A 22,477-nucleotide genomic window follows, 5' to 3' on the forward strand; every position below is an offset into this window, starting at 1 on the left:
GAATCTTAAAAAATAAAGGGAAACCACACAGGAACAGTAGCACTGCTTTGACGCTGGGTGCTGGCAATTTGCAAAACCGAGCCGAAAACTTGCGTACACAATGATTTGAGCTGGCGTGATAATGTGTGTGGCCTTACGCTAAATTTAGTTTTTATACATTGCGATGTGAGCATGGAAACGGGTGTACACAACATTTTTTGGGCATACACACTGTTTATACATGAGACCCCTGATGTGTATCTTTGAAATGTGGCAACAAAAATGAGGTACCCAGATTGATCTTCAGCTTTTATCTTATATATAATACGCTACCATGGCTGTCCATTTGTCTGTCCAGGATTTTAAATCACCTGTAGCTCACAAACCATTTGAACTATTGACCTGAAATTTGGTATACATATACTGCATGACATCTACAGTGAACCCTCGTTTATCACGGTTAATCCGTTCCAGACTCTACCGCGATAAATGAATTTTCGCGAAGTAGGATTCTTTATTTATAAATTGAATATTTTCGCAGTTAGAGTATAGAAAACCTGTTTACGACCTTCTAAATACGTTTTTTAACATTCTTAGAGCCCTCTAGACATGAAACAACACCCTTTAGTCACCATCACACTCGTATTACCCAATATATTAGACAAAATAAGACGTATTAGACGTTACAAATATCATATTATTTATTGTATTGTACATTTAATTACACACACACAGTTCTTACACACAACCACTAACCTATGAAGGCACGACCTCAGTAGGAGAGTCTTCAGGTGGTGCGGTATCTTCAGCAGGTGCGTCATTGTCTTCTTCCGCTGAAGCAGTACTAGGAGTAGGCAGTGTGTGTCTGGGTGCGCAGCTGAAGAACATCTTGATAGGCAGTTGCTGGAGCTGTCTTTTCATATGCGTGAGGAGGCTTTTGTAGGGTATTGCCATCTTTGATCATATCCAAGAGTTTCACCTTGTCCTGGATGGTAAGCATCTTCCTCCGGCGCTTAGTTTCATTGTCAGAAGGCTTAGAAAAAGCAGCACGTTTAGGAGCCATCATGGGGCTTAGTTTCTCAGAAAGCGCATGCGTAGTGTATGAGAAAAAATCGTGATAGAGTGAAGCCACGGAAGTCGAAGCGTGATATAGCGAGGGATCACTGTACTATCCACTTTCGGGTGATGATTGACCTTCAAGGTTATTCCTCTTTTTATTTATATTTTATTTTATTGTAGAATCAGCTCTTGGCAGCAGCCAGCAGGGCGGCCCGTGCGGCACATGCATATCGGCGCCATTCTCATTCCCTACCACCTTCACCATCACTTCCCCTACGTCTTCATATCTTAAATCATTCTTGAGGCAGATTGAAGACTTAAATGCCAGCTTAAGTGAAAAATTAAGGAAAACATACTAAGTAATTGCATCACAAACATTGACTTAATCAGTTTTAATGCAAAAAGATGCAGACGAAAGAAGAGAAGAAGCGGGCCACTAGGGTGGAGAAAAGAGCTGCTCAGGAAGCAGCAAGCACATCAACCTCTCAGCAAACAAATGCTAAACGTACAGAGAAAGAGTATGAAAATTATTAATACTCAAGTCAAATGTTTTCACTGCATGTTATCGTGCAGTGCGCCGTTACTGGTTATAAGATTAATTTAAATACTTCTTCAGGAATTTAAGTATGAAAGACAGTTGGCTCACTTCCTGCGGCTTCAAAATTAGAATGACTTTTTGCTGTTCTTCCCATACTAGCCCAACAGATGTTGGTAACAGATGATGACTTTGTAAACTAAGTAAAAGTGTACAATATTGTGTAAAGGAAAGTTTTGGAAGTGCATTGTTGTAATTCCTTTCTAGCTGCTCTATTTTCTTTTTACAACCAAAGGACAAATTTGTCTCTCAGAATTGAGATATTGTTGAATTGATATCAATGGGATGGCAGAGCAGAGGTAAGATTTTAACACTGCTGAAATGTCTTACTTTAGTCAGATACTTAAATCTCTGTAAATTAAGTCATAAGTCATATGCTGTGGAAAAAATATTTACAGACTTTAGAATGAAAGCTGGAAAAACATGAGCACTGTTACACTGAAGTCTCTGACTCCTTGTTTCCTTACCTGCTGAAATACTGTATGTGGAACAAAGCAAGTTGCTTCTCCACCTCCCATCTCATTAGAATTTGGACAAAGCTTAACTATGAGAGTAGTTTTAGTTGCTGCGTTACCAGCCAGCTCAATATCAAATGATTGGCTACTTGTAAAGGTGCTGTTATCTGTTGCATTGTTGACTTGTTAGCAAAATGAATTATGGGAAGCTGGTTGGCTTTGACAAAACAAAATCTCCTTATTGCAGCATATTTACGTTGTATGCATACATATAAATAGATTACACCTATCAAATAGCCTGGAAATTTTGCCAGCTGCATCACTTGAGGACATTTTGGAGTGCTGTTGAACTGACTCTGACAACAAACAACAACATAGGAGTCCAAAAGAGTTCTGTTTAAAATTTAAAGGAATATTGATAGCAGGTAACTGGGTGACACAAGAAAACCTATGCCTCTACTTACATAATTACTTCGTACTCTGGGTGCACCTTTGACAACAAGAAGGTCCTCCAGAATATCATCAAAATGGCTGAGAGAATTACTGGCACTTAGCTACCATCACTAGAGGATATCTTCACTACCTACTGCAGAAGTAAAGCAAAGAACATTTTTAAAGATCCAACCCACATCCCCTACCCGACCACAGCATTTTTAGTCCTCTGCCCTCTGGCAGGTACTTCAGAGCCCTGCATGCCTGCACTACCAGGCTGAAGAACAGCTTTTACCCCAAAGCAATCAGCCTATTAAACGCACTGCTCCTTCCTATACAGAACCAAGACTAATTGAACTGACCTAAAATTCTGCATCCACCACACATAGTCACACACTTATACATGGACCATGTGGAACTCATGATCATTACACTGACTGTAATCCTCACTGTGAGTTCATTTATTATTTATCTATTTATGCTAACATATTTGCCTTTACTTGTACAACATATTTATCTTTACTTTTCCTCTGTGTATATTTGGAACTGTTAATAGTAACTGTGCTTCTCCTAATTTTAATGTGAACTTTTAAATTTGTGCTTCTTGTTATTTAATGTCTATTCTTATATATCTTTAATAAGGCATTTATAGTCAAGTTCCAAACGATATTTCATTGTATTGTACAGTGACACTAAAGGTATCTTACATCTTACTTACAACATGTCGGAGAGTGGGAGTTATATAAACAGCATATGTCCTTGCCTTAATTCCTAAGTTTCCCTTTTCTTACTTAAAACAATTTCACATTTAAAGAAAAAAACATATTTTGATTAAAAAAAATTTTCAGCAAAGGATTTTTATTCAGTAAAATAAGAGAATTAAGAGTCTAAATACTTTTCCAAGGAACTGTGTGTATAAAGCTCCTCATTTGGGATCAAATAATAAGTCAACATTCAGAAATTCTAAAATTATTAAAACACAGGGATTAGCCTGAGCATTTAATAGGACAATAATTTAGGGTACTAATATCAAGGAGTGAAATAAAAAAATAAAAGCTCATCAAAAACCACAGGACACATGTAAAACTGGAAACAACACAGTCAAACTGTTATGAAGTGGTTTCATTTTTAATTTTTCCCTGACCTTACTGTTCTGTTTTTTTTAATTTTTTTTCATATTCTTCGAGGTTTTTAGGTATGTAGATTTCAATTTGAATATTATGTTTTGTAAAAAAATGATTTACAGTAGCTAAATTATTTTTGAGCCATTTCATTATCAGTTTGTTTTATTCATGGATGTTGTCATTTTGTCTGTTACAATAGTATTATTAGGTATGATGACAATTGAAAAGGTCAGCTGCAGGAACTTCCTGGTATCTGAGATTGCTTAAACTTTTTAAAAGAGCACATGTGTGATTGATTAATTTTGTTTGGTTATTTCCCAGATAAAAGACTTCAGGGCTTCATTTATTTACTTCTAAGTTCTCTTTGCAGTTAGCAGCAGATTATTTTGATATCTCAGCCTTCGAATATGGCTTTGATGCTTTGTCTCTGTCTCTTCTCCCTATCATTCTTGTAGCCTCCTTAGCATTATGTATAATTTTTTTTCAACGGGAAAATGTCAACATAAATAAGTGTCTAATGTCTACTGATGCAAATTTAGCATGTGTCCTTCGTGTGATATGCTTGGAATCAGTCACCAACACCCAGCCCAACATTGCAATCTGGACAGTAGAAGTGCGTTTGTTTCATCTTTCACCAACACAACACTCCCTTCTTGCCTGAAGAAGGGGCCTGAGTTGCCTCAAAAGCTTGCATATTGTAATCTTTTTAGTTAGCCAATAAAAGGTGTCATTTTGCTTGACTTTTCACTACATTCATAATGGCTAACACGGTACAACACCCTAGTACTACAGTCTTTTCTTATAAATTTTATTTCTGTTGCTTGCAGATGAGGGTAAAATGTCAGTGCCTGGTGTGCATTGATGCTGCCCATTGTGTTATTTTAGGCTTAGCGACTTCCATATTTCCACTGACACAAACATTGGCAGATGCTCCATTGTGAACAGTGCTTAGGGGGCTAATATCTTCCTTGTTTATCCATTTGGATTGGAATCATTTTCCCTTTTTGCCATGTAGGTACTGCACCCCATTGCAGCTTTATGTCAAGTCAAGTCAAGTCAAGTCAACTTTATTTATAAAGCACTTTACATTCAACAGCCGCTGACCAAAGTGCTGAACATAGGCTAAAATAAATTTTAAACAAAAACAAAATAATAAATAAAATACAATAAATGAAACTAATTAAAACATAGTAAACACAACTAAACAGAGTTAAAACAGAGTAAAATCAACTGCTCACACAGGATCAAACGCCAAACTAAAAATGTAAGTCTTAAGAGCAGACTTAAAAATGGGCAGTGAGGAGGCCTGTCTAATGTGGATCGGCAGTGAATTCCAGAGCCTTGGAGCCACAACGGAAAAAGCCCTATGTGAATGAAGTCATCAGCTATATCGTAGCGGTTCGGTCATACAGTGTCCTATTGATCAGTTTCACTATCTGTGTCAATTTCTGATGACCAATTTGTATTGTCAGCACTATCGCTTAATTCAACTGTGGCTTATTTTCAGTTTGTTTTAAAACTGCCTTTACAGGTATTCATTTACATAGCATTTTGTGTTTTGGTTGAAGGATGCAACTCCACTCATGAATATTGATGAGTTACCACAGAGTGGCAAAAGCATAGAATACAAAACAACTTAACCAAAGAGTCCTTAAGGCTTAACTGCTTTTACATTGAGTTTTCAGACCAAGAGAGGCTCAGGGTAAACGTCAAGGAAGCTTAAATAATTTTGCTTGTTTCATCCTTGCTGAACACAACCAAAAAATGAGAAATACTGGTAAAAATACATTTGTAGTATTTGTAGAAATAAATTTGTGGACATAACAGCAGATCATTAACATCATTAAGTCCAGTTAGGATGAATAATGTTAATAAGTACTTTGAATTATTGTTGTTTTAATCATTACTCATCCTTTAATTTCTTATTCCTATTATTACACCTTTGGTTTTTCTCCTCTTTCCATATATGCAATAGTTTGTTAACAAGACATATATACAGCTATATTTTTTTTTCCTAAGTCAGTGCAAACAGTTTGACATAATCACATTAACACACCTTCACACTCTAGCAATTTGACTCCAAAATTAAAATAGATTTTTTCTGCTTTCAAAAATACATTGCAGCGCTGAGGCTTTTAGCACTTCATCGTTAAAACAAACATGGATACAGAATTGGCACGAACTGGTGTACTTTGTATGTAAAGTAAATTCCTCTGTTGTCATATTAAAATGAAACAGATAATTTTGGGATTTATCAAGTTCTTGGGAGACTGTCCCATTTCAAATTGCATTTTGTTTTTTTGTTTTTTTTGTTTTAGGTTCGGTGTATGCACTAATGTAACAGCTGAAGTGTACCTGAGGTCTTATCTTACACCCTGCATCAATGACTGTGGTACATATGGACAGTGCAAACTCCTTCGCACCAATAACTTCCTGTATGCAGCTTGTGAGTGCAAAGCAGGTAAGGAAAGATTCACGTTGCATACTTCGGTAGTTATTGTTCTTAAATCTGTTTTTAATTATATTTTGAAACCGAGAGAACCTTTTTAGAGTATGTAAATGGCTAGTTCAGTCATTATCCTGTATATTTTCAGAGAAACATCTACATGATGCTAAGCTAGGGTACATCATCAGTGATGTTACCTGGGGTCATCTGGTGTTTCAGGTCTTTCAAACATCACACACCCTTGCCCAGGCGTCCAACCAGCATTAATAAAACCACAACCTGTGCCCTAGCAGCAACCCATGGACCTACCTTCTTTAGCCATAGCCATCTTTATGCTTAATCAGCTAGGTCTGTCATGGTAGAAATGGTTGTTCTTCTTTTTTGATTTCAAGTGCAGTGAATGACTGGCAGATTGACTGGCTTGACATGACATCCGACCTCAATGGGCCAACATTTGGCTCTCCAGACTCTTTCTTGGCAGCTGTTTTTCAGACCTTCATATTTTGCTCTTTTCTGTTTATAGGCCTCCTCTGCATTCTTCCCATAGCATGGTAAACTCAAGCGTAGTCAGAGCACAAAACATTATCAGGCTGAAATGTAGTCTCATATGGGGAAGAAACTGAAGCTGTTTTCCCAGATCTGCCTTTAGCTTCCAGTCCTGCACAGTGAAAACTAACCCAGTTACTTTATGATGTTCTATTGTTGGCCTTCCGTACTCTTTAACAAAACAGATGGTATCCTTATCCAGCCTTGTTTTTCTGCAAATATTGAGGGTACAGCAAACGGTATCAGCAATCGTCCGAAGGACCAGGTCATGCCTCTCTGGTCAATAACGACCTTTGATAAAAGCTCCACGGCAGCCGCTTAGAATAGGCCATAGCATGCAGATCTTGCCATATTAAACTAATTTATATTTTAATTCACAGCTGACTTCAACATGTATAAAAAATAATTGTTGACGAGCATATCTGACTAAAAAATCCTGTAAAATTACTGTCACTTGACTTTTTATGAGATTTCATGCATTGCAGAATTGCTTAATTAAAGAACTCTAAGGAAATAATGCCATCAAATTTGCTAATTGCCGTTTCATATCTTCACTTACATTATATGGGTCTGTAACACAGTTTCAAGAGTTTCCAACACATACACATGAAAACATGTATTTGTTGTTCTGAATTTATTTACATTTGATTGTTCTAGGTTGGCATATTCCACAATTGTGATGTGTTACTCTTTATAGTGTTTTGTGTGTTTCAGAAATATTGTCAAATTTATGCAAATACAGTAAACCTAATGCAAGAAAGTAAGCAAATGTGTAGCTTGAGGTGTTTCTGTTTAATGTCTTCAACCAATATGCTTATATTTTTTTAAAGTAATTATTCATATAAAAATTTACTTTCCAGAGTTGCATATCCTGTGTATGCACAACGTTGGGTTTAATTCAATGTTTCTAAACTTGGTTGTGGCTTTCTGCCCATTTCTGGTTTGATTTGTAAACTGATGCCCTGCTTAAATCCAGATCCTTCTTCTTAGGTACCTATTGTAGTATCCTATAACAGTCGATGTCTGTGTGTGCCAAAGGCTTTCCTGTAGGATTTCGTCTTAGACTGCTGCCCTGCCCTGTATAAGTGGACTAAGAAAATGGATGGATTGATGGACACAGTTCATAAAATTAAATCAAACATTATTCAAATTACAAGGCATATATCAGTTTGCTAGTTCTTGATTTTTCATCTGCCTTTAATGTCATCTATATTCCCATTTACTGATAAATTCTTTTTGGACTCTATCTTGTTTGGCTGCATCTCAGATTTGTTAACTAGTAGAACATAGGGTGTGGGTGGACGGATGCTTCTCTGATTAGATTATTTATTTATAAAAGCACATTTAAAACAAAGTGCTGTACAAAAAAGCATTACAATAAACACAATACGAACAATCACATGCAAAAGCAGATTAATAAAACAACCAATTGTAACATCCACCACAATCCCATCCTACACAATGAAAGACAGAAGAAAACAAGTAGGTCTTAAGCCAACTTTTAAAAACCTCGATCAAGGATGAAGACCTGATGGGCAGAGGCAAGTCATTCCAAAGCCTAGGAGCAACAACTGAAAACGCTCGGTCTCCCCTAGACTTCAGCCGAGATCTTGGCACTACAAGGAGCAGTCGTCCAGATGACCTCAGTGCTCTTGGTGGCACATAGGGGTGAAGGAGGTCACAGATATATTTTGGAGTGAGACCATGCAAGGCTTTAAAAACAAACAAGATTTAAAAATCAATGTGACACCTGATGAACTGCCTTCATTTACTGGTTCACCTTAAAACTGCACTTGTTCTCCTGTTATGTTTATTCTGTATATAAATGGCTGCCAAAGTTCAAAAGACAAACTTATCTTTAAATATTTTACAAGATTAATAACAGTCATTGAACTATTTTTTGACGATTTTATTATGTAGAATGATTGTTCAATTTACAGGTAAATTTCACAGAAAGATCTTCTTAACTATTGCATGTTCCCTCCCTATGGACTGTGAAAATAGTGGAGCACAATAAATATTTTGGGGCAATCACTGATAGCAGGCTGAACTTGGATTTGAATACACCATTAAACAAGAAAGAAGGGTCAGACATTAAACTGTCTTTAAAATTGCACACAACTATAATGTCACTGTTTTATAATTGTATTAAATCTATTGCCACTATTGGCTCTGGTATCTTAGTGCCAAGAACAAAAACTGTCTCAATTACATTTTAAAAATATTAGTAAAATTGTTGGTCTGCATCAGTCCTGTTTCACTCATGTGTTATCATAACCAGAATAGAAAGTAGGCCAGCTTTCTTCTGTCAGACAGACAGCAGCCATCCTTTGCTTCAAAAGTATCAAATGCTACCATTGTACTGCATATTTACATTCCAAAGAATCAAAAAGCAATAGATTTGAGGACTAGTTAACTCGGAGTAATATAAACAATTGAATTATGTAGGGCTTTAATTAACACTAAATGATTACAGTGTGCTGTCAGCATTCAATGTTCGTCTCATTAGGAACCCTATGTGTGTGTTCTGGTCATATCTCTGGGACAATGTTTGAACATCCTACTACAAACACATTTACCTCTGTACCTAAACATTAACCTAACCCAACGAAAGAGTAAATTGAGTGAGTATGGACTACAAGATCTGTATAAAATATTGAGTGTTACAAAGTAAGAACATAATTGTTAATTTTGATGCAGCAAGCAGCAACTAGAAGCTTATTTGTTTGGTGAAATCCAGGAAATGGCCCAGGAAATAATTTTACAAGACTGAATGAATGAAGCTAAATAAGTATTTATGGATTTTCAATTAGAGGAACTTGATGGTCAAGTGTATAGCAGATAAGAAAAATATGAAAAATTAATATACAGAACATGCTGCTGAGTTTTGATGGATTTTAGCAGTGACAAATAAACATATTAACTACTTGGCGCTCCTTACTTGGAAACCTAACTGCCTAAAACTAACTATCTCCTAACAAGCTAGTAACGGTATCATAGTGGAAAAGAAAAGACAAAGCAGAGTGATACAAAACTCAAAATAAAAGCAAGGAGCAAAACGAAAAAGATGTGCAACATGGAAGCTGAAAAAGTACTTCAAAGGTTTGGTAAATTGAATGAAAAACGATTTTACACATTATCAGTCCTTCCATGTACAGAAAACTGACCACCATAATATTGCAACCATCTTGTAAAATTGAAAATCAATTTTTTAGGCAAAAACTAAAAAAAACAATGTAGGCACAGAATAATGCAATAGTTTTAAAATAGAAATTAATTATGGATGAGACCACCAACAAACAAAATGAAAAAACACTCACCCCCAGGCCACCAGGAGGAGCTCTCCCGACAGCATGGACGTGCCCCGAATTCCAGCAGGGCCTCATGGACTTTGTAGTTTTTATGCACAGCCCTGCTGGATACCTTGGGGACCACCGGGAGTCGCTGTAGGGAGGCTCATGGACTCTTATGTGCCCTATAACCTGGAAGTACGTCCTGGTCACGTGAACAGGAGAAATGACGTACTTCCAGGTTGAAGAAAGGACTTTTACCCTGACCCGGAAGTAATAAGGACTTGTAGACTATTGGGCAGGAACACCTCCAGGTCAGGGGGTATAAAAGGACTCTGGGAAAGCCCAGACACTGAGCTGAGCTGGGAGGTAGGGTGGCGAAGTGTCTAGGAGAGGAGGAATTGAGATTATTGGAGTGTTGATTGATTATATGAGTAGTGTGGAGTGGAGGGTGCTTGGTGCACTGTATTATTATTTAATAAATAATAATTATACTTTTACCTGAGGGTTCAAGAGGTCGATAAATGCCTCTACTGCTACAGTCTTCCTCTCTTGATTGTTAATTATTGTAGTCTGCCCATTGCCAGCAGTGTTTGTAATAGTGCAGTGGTTTGGTTTTGCTCCTGCTACAAGGCTTATTATCCGTGTGTTTTGCTAGGTTATTTCTGTGGCGGCATTTAGGACATAATTTGTTATTAAGAATATATACACTTTTTACTGAAACACATACATACACTATACAGTATATGGAAATGCCTACACTATATAGTGAAACACATATACTGCATACACATGAATTTAATAGCGAACTTGTGTTGAAATCACTGTGAAAGACTTGCTACGTTCTTTAAAGTCCTTAATTCTCCAGGTATCGCCATGTTTCTTTCCTTTTAATTTTCTACCTTTTTAGTCATTCTGGTGTGTGTTGAGACAATAGCGAGTGTGTGCATGTGTATGTATTTATTTATCTTTACTCTCTCTATCTATTTATTTAAAGTGCTTCTGTTGAAAAATAAATTTCCGAATGGGGACAACAAACAGCTCTCTGTCTAAACAACAGGTGAACAAGAGCATGTTGTGAATTTGTGTGTATTGTGCTGTAAGTTTGTTCAGAACACCGTTCTACGGTGGTCCATTTGTTCACAACAAAAAAGGTTATTTTTCTCAATTTGGATAAAATGAATATATTTCACTTTGTGATGAAACTCTTCATTTATTTAGCACTATAATATTTCTTTCATGAATTATACATGCTGAAAGATTCAGAGCATGATAGTTCTTGTTTTTGGTCCTAATCAGTCATGAAGGAATTACATTTAATTTCACCCATGAGGACATTATGTAATCTACTGTTGTGAATAATCCTTACATTGCACAGCTGTCTATTTAGTGTCTAAGCCATATATAACATTTCACATCACAAAACAAGTAAATGATACTGAATGAAATCCTGCTGCAAATATAACATTCTCTGGAGTCAAAGTAAAATATGTAGATGTGATTAATAGAATCCAATTTGCAAGGTTTAGTACTTTAAAATGTATAAAAATGATGTGGAAAACATTTTAACAGCTTTAATGACATGTTAATTCGTAAGGGACAGCCGACAAAATTATAAAACAAGTTATTATAGATAAAAGCAAAAGAATGACTTAAATAGTCAATCACTACCCCAGTTTCCAAGGTTACTGAGATAAGAAGTCTGAATGACTATAGGCCAGCAGCTTTCAACACCACACCAGTGGTGTTTTCTGAAGAACATCTTAATAACTCAGATACGTTCTTTCAAAATAACCACCAATATGCTTACTGGGCAAACGGAAGTGTAGAAGATGTGTCATACAGAACATATCTACTCTTATCTTGATAAGCTTCCTATGTTAAGATATTATCTCTGGATTTTTCTTTCAGCATTCAGCATTACTTGACTCCTTGTGCTATAAATTGAGTAATATAAATAGTATTCAATAGAGCACATTATGTGTTTGATTTTTTTTTTTATTTTCAGAAAATAGCTACAAAATACATCATGTATACACAGTCGGCACTATGGCAATGGGACACATATATAGAAAGAATGAAAGTCATTGCCTGAATCAAGTGGACTGTATAGTTAGTAACTGCAAAAATAAGCAAGTGAAGTAAGGATATTTGATGTTCATAGACAGAAATCCGATCACCTTTCATAGTTTGAGGAGACAACCTGGAAATAGTGACTAAATACACCTAGGAAGTCACATCATAATAGTTAGTACTAATTTTCTCCTCTGTAAACTCAGACCGTTCAACATAGACATGGGCCTCCTGCTGCCTGATTCAGTTTATTCACAGTATGAGCCACTTCATCATCACATTCAGGCCTGGTAACATGTTTCTTGGAACAGGCAGGATTTTCATTGAACAAATGTATTTTGCTAGTAGCAGAGGTGTCGAATGTCTTTTGCCTAATAGTTGGTTAGAGAGTAGCAGGGGATGTTAGCTGGATGGAGTTCATTCGATATCTTTATGTATCTTTGTTCACATTATTAGGGTGGAACCAGAATTGAAGCCACAAAACAAAATGCAATTCAGATTTTCTTTGCACCTTTTTATGGTGGATATTTCTGCTCTAGCCTCTACCAAAATCTTTCCTTTAATTATTCAATTGAGACATTTCACTTTGAACTTTTTATAGTGCTATTGTGTGGGCACAGGTACAAACTTAACTGCCTGTCAACTTGCTAAGTCTGTGGCCTAAACTGTCAGTGACCACTGCAAAGCACAGAGAACAATAAGAAATCAAAACAACAACAAAAAAAATACGGAATAAAGCATCAGAACAAAATAAAAACATCACAAAATAAATACTTAACACCTTTCTAACCAAGATACTGCTGAAATCAAAAATAAAAGGCAATAACAAATGGTAAGTAAAAGATAATATTAATAGAAACAAAAACAAACAGGGTGGTGCAGTGGTAGCGCTGCTGCCTCGCAGTAAAGAGACCTGGGTTCGCTTTCTGGGTCCTCCCTGCATAGAGTTTGCATGTTGTCCCTGTGTCTGTGTGGGTTTCCTCAGGGTGCTCCGTTTTCCTCCCACAGTCCAAAGACATGCAGGTTAGGTGCATTGGCGATCCTAAATTGTCCCTAGTGTGTGCTTGGTGTGTGTGTGTGTGTGTGTGCCCTGTGGTGGGCTGGGATTGGCCCCAGCAGACCCCCGTGACCCTGTAGTTAGGATATAGCGGGTTGGACAATGACAGACTGACAAAAATAAACAAAAAAAATGAATCATCCTTTTAAAAAAAACAGTCACCAGACAGGTATTCTGAGTGATTTGTGTTGATGTGGATGACATGATATTGTTACAATTTTGTTTTTTTTCTTGTCGTTCCCAAAGAGCAAAAATAGAAGAATTATATATCCTTTTGGGGGTTTTGATACTCAAGGATTCCAAAAATAGATTTATTTATTAAACATTATGCCCCATTGCCATCTTTGTTTTGTTATGGGCGCTGTCATTTTAGAGCTAAGAGTTGGATATTTCCAAGGCGATGGTTACTGGAATTGTTGAAAATTTGTGACATGTGTGACATCATCAAAGCAACGGGATAAAAGAACACTGCTGACATCCCATCACTGTCCAAGATTGACAGATACCCTGTATGTAGTATGAAAACTATAATCCCTGATCAATGTCTTACAGAATTCTTGCTTTTGTTACAAGTTTTTTAGGGTTGGTAAGATTGACAACAGAACAGTGTGACTTTGGTATAAAACCTCCCAGTCCTCATAATTTAAATAGCATACTTTCTCAACCCAAGTCAGTAAAAATATGTATGTGCTGGAAGGCAATAATGAAGAAACTGGAAATTATCTCAGATGATGGCAGCCAATTATTTCATGCAGTGCTTACCTTCAGTAAATCAGGAAGGATAATTGCTTTAAAGACCACCATAAACCATTCCAGAAATAATTTTCGCTCTGAGGCTATTCGGCTTTTGAACAAAAAAAAAAAAAAAACTTTCATAGCCGAGTATTAAGGGTCTAGTCACTGTTTTCACAGTATGGATAATATGTCAAGATTAATAAATATTTCCCTGGTGTTAGAAGTAGTTGTTAAAGTATTGCTTCTTAATAATATAAATACAGTATGTCTCCCCTTTTTAAAATGTTGTCTTTATGTCATGTTGTGGTTGAGAAAACAAACTTCATGTAAACAAAATAAATACAAATCAATAACTAAAAAAGCTAAAAAGTATTGTCAGGACCCAATATTTCCCTTTAATTTTTTTTCCATAATTTGGAAATGGCAAAATTAAAATTATTGTGGAACACTGTAGAAAAAGCAATGGCTAAAAAATAAACATTCATTTTGTTCTGAAGAGTTTGTCCCTTACTTATTCCAGTTTAGTGGTGGGCCCTCCCCCAGCAGATTCAGGTACAAGACAAGGATCAGCAAGAAATACATTGAGAATATACTGACTTCATACAGACAACACAGGATTCAAGTTTGGAGCTGTGAGGATGTAAACTGCTTTACTAAAATGTGCAGTATAAAACTGTTATACAAAATAATTAGCAATTATATTAATAACATGGCAAACTCAGTTGTCTGCCATAATTACTATCAAAGTTGTTAATAAATGTCAGTATTTAAACACAGATATTCTGGACATGAAATTGAAAAACTCTGTATTTAACATCTTTAACTGCATTTACTTGTGCTATTTCTGTTGATAAAACCTCAGTTAATTCCAAATCACTACAGAGAGAAAAAAAAAGTATGTAAATTATGCAAAATATAAGTTTGGCAATAATGTACAGATTAGTTTAGCAAACCCATAGATTCTTCTAGTTATTGACTATTGACCTCTCCATAATAAATACAAAGAACGTTCTCTGTGCAAAATTGCTGTATTTTATAAAATAGTGGCCTAATGGCCACTAGGGTTCAGAATTAAATTTCCAAAGTTCACAGACATATTGTTTTGTTAAAAAAACACACTTGGGAGGGACTAATAAAGAAAGAAAAACGAAAATATGAAAATAAACCAAAATTTGACTTAATGTATTTAAAGCCAGCACACTTCATTGAAGACAGACCCTGAGAAATTACACAGACATTGAACAGTATTACAGCAGTACGATTCTATGTAACATTCACACACACAAACAAACACACATATATATTTAAACAAATTGGAACAGAGGCATCCATTAACATTATCGTGAGTGCTCCCAAAGAAAAAAAAACACATGTTAAGGAAGAGTGACTCATCAAGCCATAAAATATTCAATAATTAGTTTGTGGCGCTTCAGTTGCTTTGTTTCGCACTCTGCCTTTATCTTTTTCTGAGTATTTTTTACTGTGAGTACAGCCAACACGACATAGAAAGTGTGAAATACAGGATGCTTGGCTCTTTCAAACATCTAAGTCTTTTATTAAAAGTACAATGCAGTGTTCAGTTCAGTTCAAATGTATTCTTATTTGTACAAAGCACAGTGAAACTCATAAGTGTTCTTTACACTGCACTGTCATCACGTGTGAATCTCACTCCATAGGCTATATAAAATAACAATACAGAACATCTTAGGTGAAATGTCAGCACCATTTAGGGAAAAAATGATCATATGATTTGAGTATGCATCTGTTATTACAAGCCATGGCAGAACATAACCGCTGAAGAAACAGAAATGCAGAAGCAAAAGTAGGATAATAGGTAGAATATAGTTTGGTGTGGGGTGGGGGTTGTCTTAACTCCACCCTTGGTGTCCACTGCGAGAAACATATTGTTATCTCAAGAAAACAGTACCAAGAATCTCTATCAAAATGTATTATTTTCAGTTTACTTTTGTCGTCATAAGCATGTTTCAGAAATGCAGAAGACACATTTTCTTCAATTAAAATCTTTGCCACTTCAAAGTGGAGGCATTCAGTAAGTTTTAAGGCTTTTTTTCACAATAACAACATCAACAGCAGCATTTATTTATATAGCACATTTTTATACAAATGATGTAGCTCAAAGTGCTTTACAAGATGATGAAAGAAAACTTTATAAAAAATAGAAATATAAAAATAAGGTCAAGCAATACTAAATAACAAAGAATAATGTACAGTCTGATGGCCAGGAGGACAGAAAATAAAAATCCAGAGAGCTGGAGAAAAAAAAAATCTGCAGGGGCTCCGAGGCCATGAAACAGCCCACCCCCTACTAGGCATTCTACCTAACATGAATGATCTCAATCTGTCCTCATGGTTTTCAGGATTCACATGGAAGAATTAGATGATGATGGTCATGTGGACATCTGGCCTTCTATCCATCCATGTAGGGACAGCATGGTGCCTTGATCAGGTGGTGGTGGTACAGATCACCACCACAGAAAACCGGAAAAAGAACAGCAGAGAAAATATCAGGGTTACACTATAATGAAGCTATAAGAAAGCCATGTTAAACTAATGGGTTTTTAGCAGTTTTTTAAAGTGCTCTTCCGTATTAGCCTGGCGAATTTCTATCGGTATTCCAGATTTTAAGTGCATAACAGCAGAAGGCTGCCTCACCACTTCTTTTAAGTTTAGCTCTCAGAATTAAAAACAGACACTCATTTGAAGATCTAAGGTTATGATGTGGCATTCCAAAATTTAGGACAGAGTGAGATTATTTAAGGCTTTGTAAACCATAAGCAGTATTTTAAAGTCAATTCTAAATGGCACAGGTAACCAATGTAGTGACATCAAAACTCCTGAGATAGGACCCTGGAATTCATTAGCTCCATTATAAAATTGAATAGGGAATTAGTTATTTTGTAAAAATTTACAAAACATGGTTCACTTTAGAACAGAATTTCCTATGTCAATTAATACATTTCATGAGTGTGGAGAAAAACTTTGACTTGAAAAATATTAAACTCATTCATCAATGTAACAATTATGACAAAATAAATCTATAAACCTCATCAATGGGAAATGGCTTGTTTGAAAGACTGGAGATGAAAGATAAAAAGAAGAGGAGAGGAAGAAAATCCAGTTAACAGCATTCCTAGTGAAAATAAACTTGTTAAAGTTAATGATCAGTTATAAATGAAAACCTAAGACAGAGTCACAATTGTGATAAATTAAGCCAACTGGACGCTCTCTCCTGGGCATTTTATAGTTGTTTTACTCTTACTCTTCAGGTGTCAGGGTTGTTAATGTCACTGGTATTCTTGTGCAACACAATCTTTGCCAGACGTGTAAATTAAGAAACATAAGTATGCGTCATTAAGCTGTCCAAATTACTTACAGGAAGCACCATGTTTAATTAATAAATAATTTTGTAATAAAAAACTTCTGGATTGTTTTACTGAAATCAAATTTTGGTTTGGCCCCATTTCATTTTGATGAAAAAATAGCATTTATGCATTTGCCTCACAAAATTGTGATCCAAAGTTCAGCATTTTATATAAATTGGACAGACCCTTATAACCCCTAGACCTCAGTGTCACCCCTAACAAATACATACTGTAGCAACACTGAAGTACCAAAATAGTGATTCCCATAGGAAAAATAAAATAATAATGCAAAAAATAACAAACATAAGAAAACATATATTGAGACACAAAATTGATGTTACCATTGGATTCCTAAGTCTTAAAAGTCACCAAAACAATATATACATTGTATTCATTCTTAGAAACTGTTAATAAAAATTAAAACTAAGAGTCATATCATGACATTTGCTCTATGGCACATTTATGGCATTTACTGAAGAAAACAGCCAACATATTGTGGACCTTCTTGTCACTCTTGCTCTTGACTAATAAAATTTAAACAGTTTATCAGACGAGGTTAAGCAGTATACTGTCCAAAAAGGTGCTACCTATTTTTTATTTTTGGTTCTTTTTTTCTATCCTATATACCGTATCATTTTTTTCAGAATGTGTTACTTATCATTTTCTACCATATCTTTTAATTGTTTCAGTTATTGATCTGTTTACTAGTCTTTTCCAGAACTTCCTCAGATTTTATGTTGGTTACGTTTAAATAGTTACAAATTTTTTATTTTCTCCACTTTGCTTTTCCTGATCTTCTTCAGCTTCACTGGTTCCTTCAGTTATAATTCATGATGTAATGCAGCATATGTCCCACAGATGCTTTATCCCACTGCTACTTCAAAGCTCCGGGGATCTGGATTTGATTCATAATTCAGTGTTGATGTTCTCTTACTACTGTAATTCCCTGCCACATTCCAAAGATGTCCATGTTAGATTATCTGGCATTTGAAAAGTGGTCTCATGAGAACGGGTATGGGAATATGTGTGAATATAGCTAATGTCTGGGAAACCCTAATTAGCCCTTTGCATACAAAAAACAGGAAAATCACAATAGTGGCAGGTCAATGAAAATATATTTTAAAAACATGTTATGTTGTAATAAGTCTCTCATAATATGTTTTACAAGAAATCTTCTCATAGCCAACAAACAGCTCCTTTGCAGGTCTTCAAGTGTTTCACAGGCTGATCACAGCTGGATCTTGTGTGGTAGCAGCACCTCCAGCAGGGAAGGGATGTGTGTCCTTTAACAAGACTCCGGAGGAGTCTAGAAAGGGGGCATATGAATGAAGTATGGCATTCAAAATGAGTAAACAAGAGACCCACACAGGGATTAGTGGTTACTTGGCCACAGACATGCTGAAAGGGTATGAGGGAGGACATGCAAAAAGTGATGGCAATTGCTGAACCAGTGATACCAGCTGTGTTCCTATTACAAAAAGCTGCATGAAGCATTGTATTATTATTCCCAATTTGCGTTTGTTGCTTTGCTGGAGTTTCCCTTGGAATGTAAACTCTTTAGGCTCTTAACATATGTTGTTGCAGTGTATTGTTCAGCAAATACTTTTATTTCCTTGGACATTATTAACAGTGCCATAGCCAAATGAGTAATGTCCATTGCTCCCACTGAATGAAGGTATTAGAATATTATACCTGATTGTTTGCTAATGTTATAATAATGATCTCTTCACTTAGATTTTGTTCCTATTGTTCTTAATTTCCAAGTTTGTATTTTATTTTATTTTGAGGAATGAAGATTTTATAAGATATTTTACAAATGAAAGGAGTCTTTTAAATCCATTAAAGGTCATTTGTTAATAACTAAGTTGTCACATTAGCTCATCCAGAAACTTTGTAAAAGCTGTCAAGGTCTCCACTTCAATTATATGACTTGGCAGTCTTTTGCCAATTTCCACAATTGTTTGTGTTAAGAGGTGCTTCCTTGCTTCTGTCTTAAATACTCTTCTCATCAATTTCCATTGCTGTTGCTGAGTACATAATTTACTGTTTAAGTAACAGAATCAAGTTGGATCAAATTTATGATGCCTTTGAGAATTTAGTGACCTGGATTAGGTTCACAGAAAATGACCTCTGTTAATGACTATGGCGGTTTATTCCTTTAGCCTGTCAAAGTAAAATATGCCTTTTACAGCAGTCCAGAAATGCATTTTGTTACTCATATACATAACTTCTATAGTGGCAAAGTGTTTTGTACTATAATGAGTAAAACCTCAGCCTGTACTTCAGATGCTTGTGATTATAGAGTTTGAGTTAAATCCTTGGAATTGGAGGATTTAAATATACCTCACACTTTTATTTGTGTTTTTATGCATTGCATGGATGATGATGATGTTGCATCCACAAAAACCACTAAACCCTTTTCTGATCTTGCTTTTTATCCCATCATCCATTTGTATTTAGAATTTGCCTGTTTGTTGAACTTCATATTTGTCTACATCAAACTGTGCTTTCCTTGTGTTGGCAAAACTCTGAAGATTGTTGAAAACTTTCTGAATTGTTTTTACCATCCACTCAGAATTTGACTTCCTTGTAGCTTTGGTGTTAACCTGCACATTTCACAGTTTTACTCACTCTATATGAATTTGTGATAAAATTTCAAAAGTCTTAAGACAGATCCCTGATGACCTAAATCTGTATGGTGCAACATCCTCTTGTTTACTCTTACTTTCTCCACTTCCACATGTGACATCTGTAGCTTGCCGGTGGATTCTGGTCATGTTGCTAAAGATATTCCATGTATATGATTGTTCCATGCCACACACACACATGCAACATATAGCAAACACGGGATAAAAAATGGATTAACACATCCCAATTAACAAACAGAGAACTTTATAATGCAGATATAAGTAAACAAATCTCCAGTTGTAGCTCAACAATTGTAGCAAATAATTGATATATATGAGGTGTGATCAAAAAATACGGTGAATGTTTTAAAAAAGAAACGTTTATTGTAGTAAAAGATTTACAACTACTAGTCACCCTCAAAATACTCTCCTCCATTTCGAATGCACTTATCCCAGCGCTCCTGCCACTTTGCAAAGCAGTTCTGGAAGTTTTCTTTCGAGAGTGTCTTTAGTTGGGCTGCCTGGATGTCCTCAATGGATTGAAATTGTTTGCTTTTCATGGTCATTTTCAATTTAGGGAACAGCCAGAAGTCGCACTGTGCCAGATCCGGTCGAATAAGGTGGATGCGGACACAGTGTAATGTTTTTATTCGACAGAAATTGTCATGCTAGAAGGGATGTGTGACAAAGAGCACTGTTATGGTAAAGCCCATTTCAACATTTTCCTCGGTTATTGATGTTGAAGGACGTCCTGATCTTTTCTCATCTTCAACCGAGTCAGATCCATTACGAAATCGATCAAACCATTTGTAAACCATCTTAATTGTTGGTGCAGTGTCACCATAAACTGATATTAACATCTGATGGGTTTCCTGAGCTTTTTTCAATTTGAAACAAAATTTCATGTTAATGCGTTTGCTCGATATCCATTATTAATTACAAACTTGAAAAACACACTTGAACTCAACAGTGGCTCACAAACGAGTGACAGTATCAAACAAGCTGAAGCTTGTCACAAACTAGGCTCTAGGATGGACATGTAACAACTTGTATTCGGAGGCATGACCACGGGAGGGCTGGGGTGGGCACTGCCCCCCCAGAGACAAGCAGTGCCCACCCTGCGAAATGCTCTGTCTGTCCAATGAAAACTCTGGAGAAGAATAACATTTGATTTTCAAAACTGAGTTGCTTTCCAATCAGCCCGTTTGAATTTGGGGCGTATCCGTCAGTGTCTCCTCCACTGGACAGGCACCGTGCTGCTCACAATTCACTTAGCCGCACATTTTGCAGCACGTTTTGAACCTGTTGACCGCATTCTTTAATTAAAACAGTGTATACATTCCATTTTTCTTTTATTTTCTGATTGGTAACACCAAAGGCTATGCATTGGTGGCTTATTAAAAAGCAGACATCTTCAACCTCTGTCCCTCCGCAAGCTGCTCGCTCCACGGTTGAGCCCAGCACCGCTGCTACCAACATGGAGCACAGCGCACCCACGTCGGGAACTGAGACTCCAAAAGATGTTGATAAGCCTACACAATTCTCCAGCTCTGCGCCCGTGTCGGGTACTCCAAACCTCTGCCTTCAACAAAATATACAGTCCGGTCTGCCTTACTTAAATATGGATAGCCCATCCCAGCCCATTTTAATTAATTATCCCAAGCGCGCATTCGGAAAGACACTCAGATGTTTTAGTGCAAGCTGGTATCAGTCTCGACCATGGCTTGAATATCCTATTGTCCGTGATGCCAGCTTTTGCTCTGCCTGCCGGAAATTTAGTTTTTCCAATTCTGACCGCGAGGACATATTCACCAAACACGGCTACACTAATTGGAAAAAAGCTCTAGAAAAAGACAGTGGCGGCTTCCACAAACACGCGTCTAGTATCCCGCACGTCAGAGTTATGTCTACATGGCAAGAGTATTGGCGCTGGGCAGAGACGGGTGAAAGCATAGTTCAACTACTGGGTCCAACCCAGATAGAAAAGAATAGATATTATGTGAAAAGCATTGGGGAGGCCGTTCAGTTCCTTGCAGTCAATGAACTGGCTCTGCGTGGTCACAATCACGAAGGTGGGGAGGAGGGACTTTTCCTTAAGTTCTTTGATTACACAATCAAAAAAGATGCCAAACTTGCAGAAATTGTAAAATACATCCCAGACAACGCAAAATACACATCCAATGTAATTCAAAATGAAATAATTGAGACACTTGCCAAAATGGTGGTAAAAGATATCAGGACCAAATATGAAAAAGCTGACTCTCCTGGACTTTGCATTAAAAGTGATGGTACCAGGGATCGCTGTAACATTGAGAATTTGTCTGTAGTGATTAGATTTGTCCAGAACTCCATCCCTGAAGAACACCTGATTGGCTCTCATATGTTGTATACAGTAATCCCTCCTCCATCGCGGGGGTTGCGTTCCAGAGCCACCCGCGAAATAAGAAAATCCGCGAAGTAGAAACCATATGTTTATATGGTTATTTTTATATTGTCATGCTTGGGTCACAGATTTGCGCAGAAACACAGGAGGTTGTAGAGAGACAGGAACGTTATTCAAACACTGCAAACAAACATTTGTCTCTTTTTCAAAAGTTTAAACTGTGCTCCATGACAAGACAGAGATCACAGTTCCGTCTCACAATTAAAAGAATGCAAACATATCTTCCTCTTCAA

General features: G+C 36.5%; 1 protein-coding gene across 1 annotated transcript in view; it reads left to right on the top strand.

Moving 5' to 3' along the window:
* tmem8b (transmembrane protein 8B) overlaps positions 1 to 22,477 on the top strand; it is a 653,793-nt gene that overhangs the window by 600,954 nt on the left and 30,362 nt on the right. Inside the window, exon 9 of the mRNA XM_028805536.2 lies at positions 5,963 to 6,105. Within this exon, the coding sequence (XP_028661369.1) occupies positions 5,963 to 6,105 (143 nt within the window). The remainder of the gene's footprint in view (positions 1 to 5,962; positions 6,106 to 22,477) is intronic.

The sequence above is a fragment of the Erpetoichthys calabaricus genome, chromosome 7 (genome assembly GCF_900747795.2).
Source record: "Erpetoichthys calabaricus chromosome 7, fErpCal1.3, whole genome shotgun sequence".
NCBI classification, from domain to species: Eukaryota; Metazoa; Chordata; class Cladistia; order Polypteriformes; family Polypteridae; genus Erpetoichthys; species Erpetoichthys calabaricus.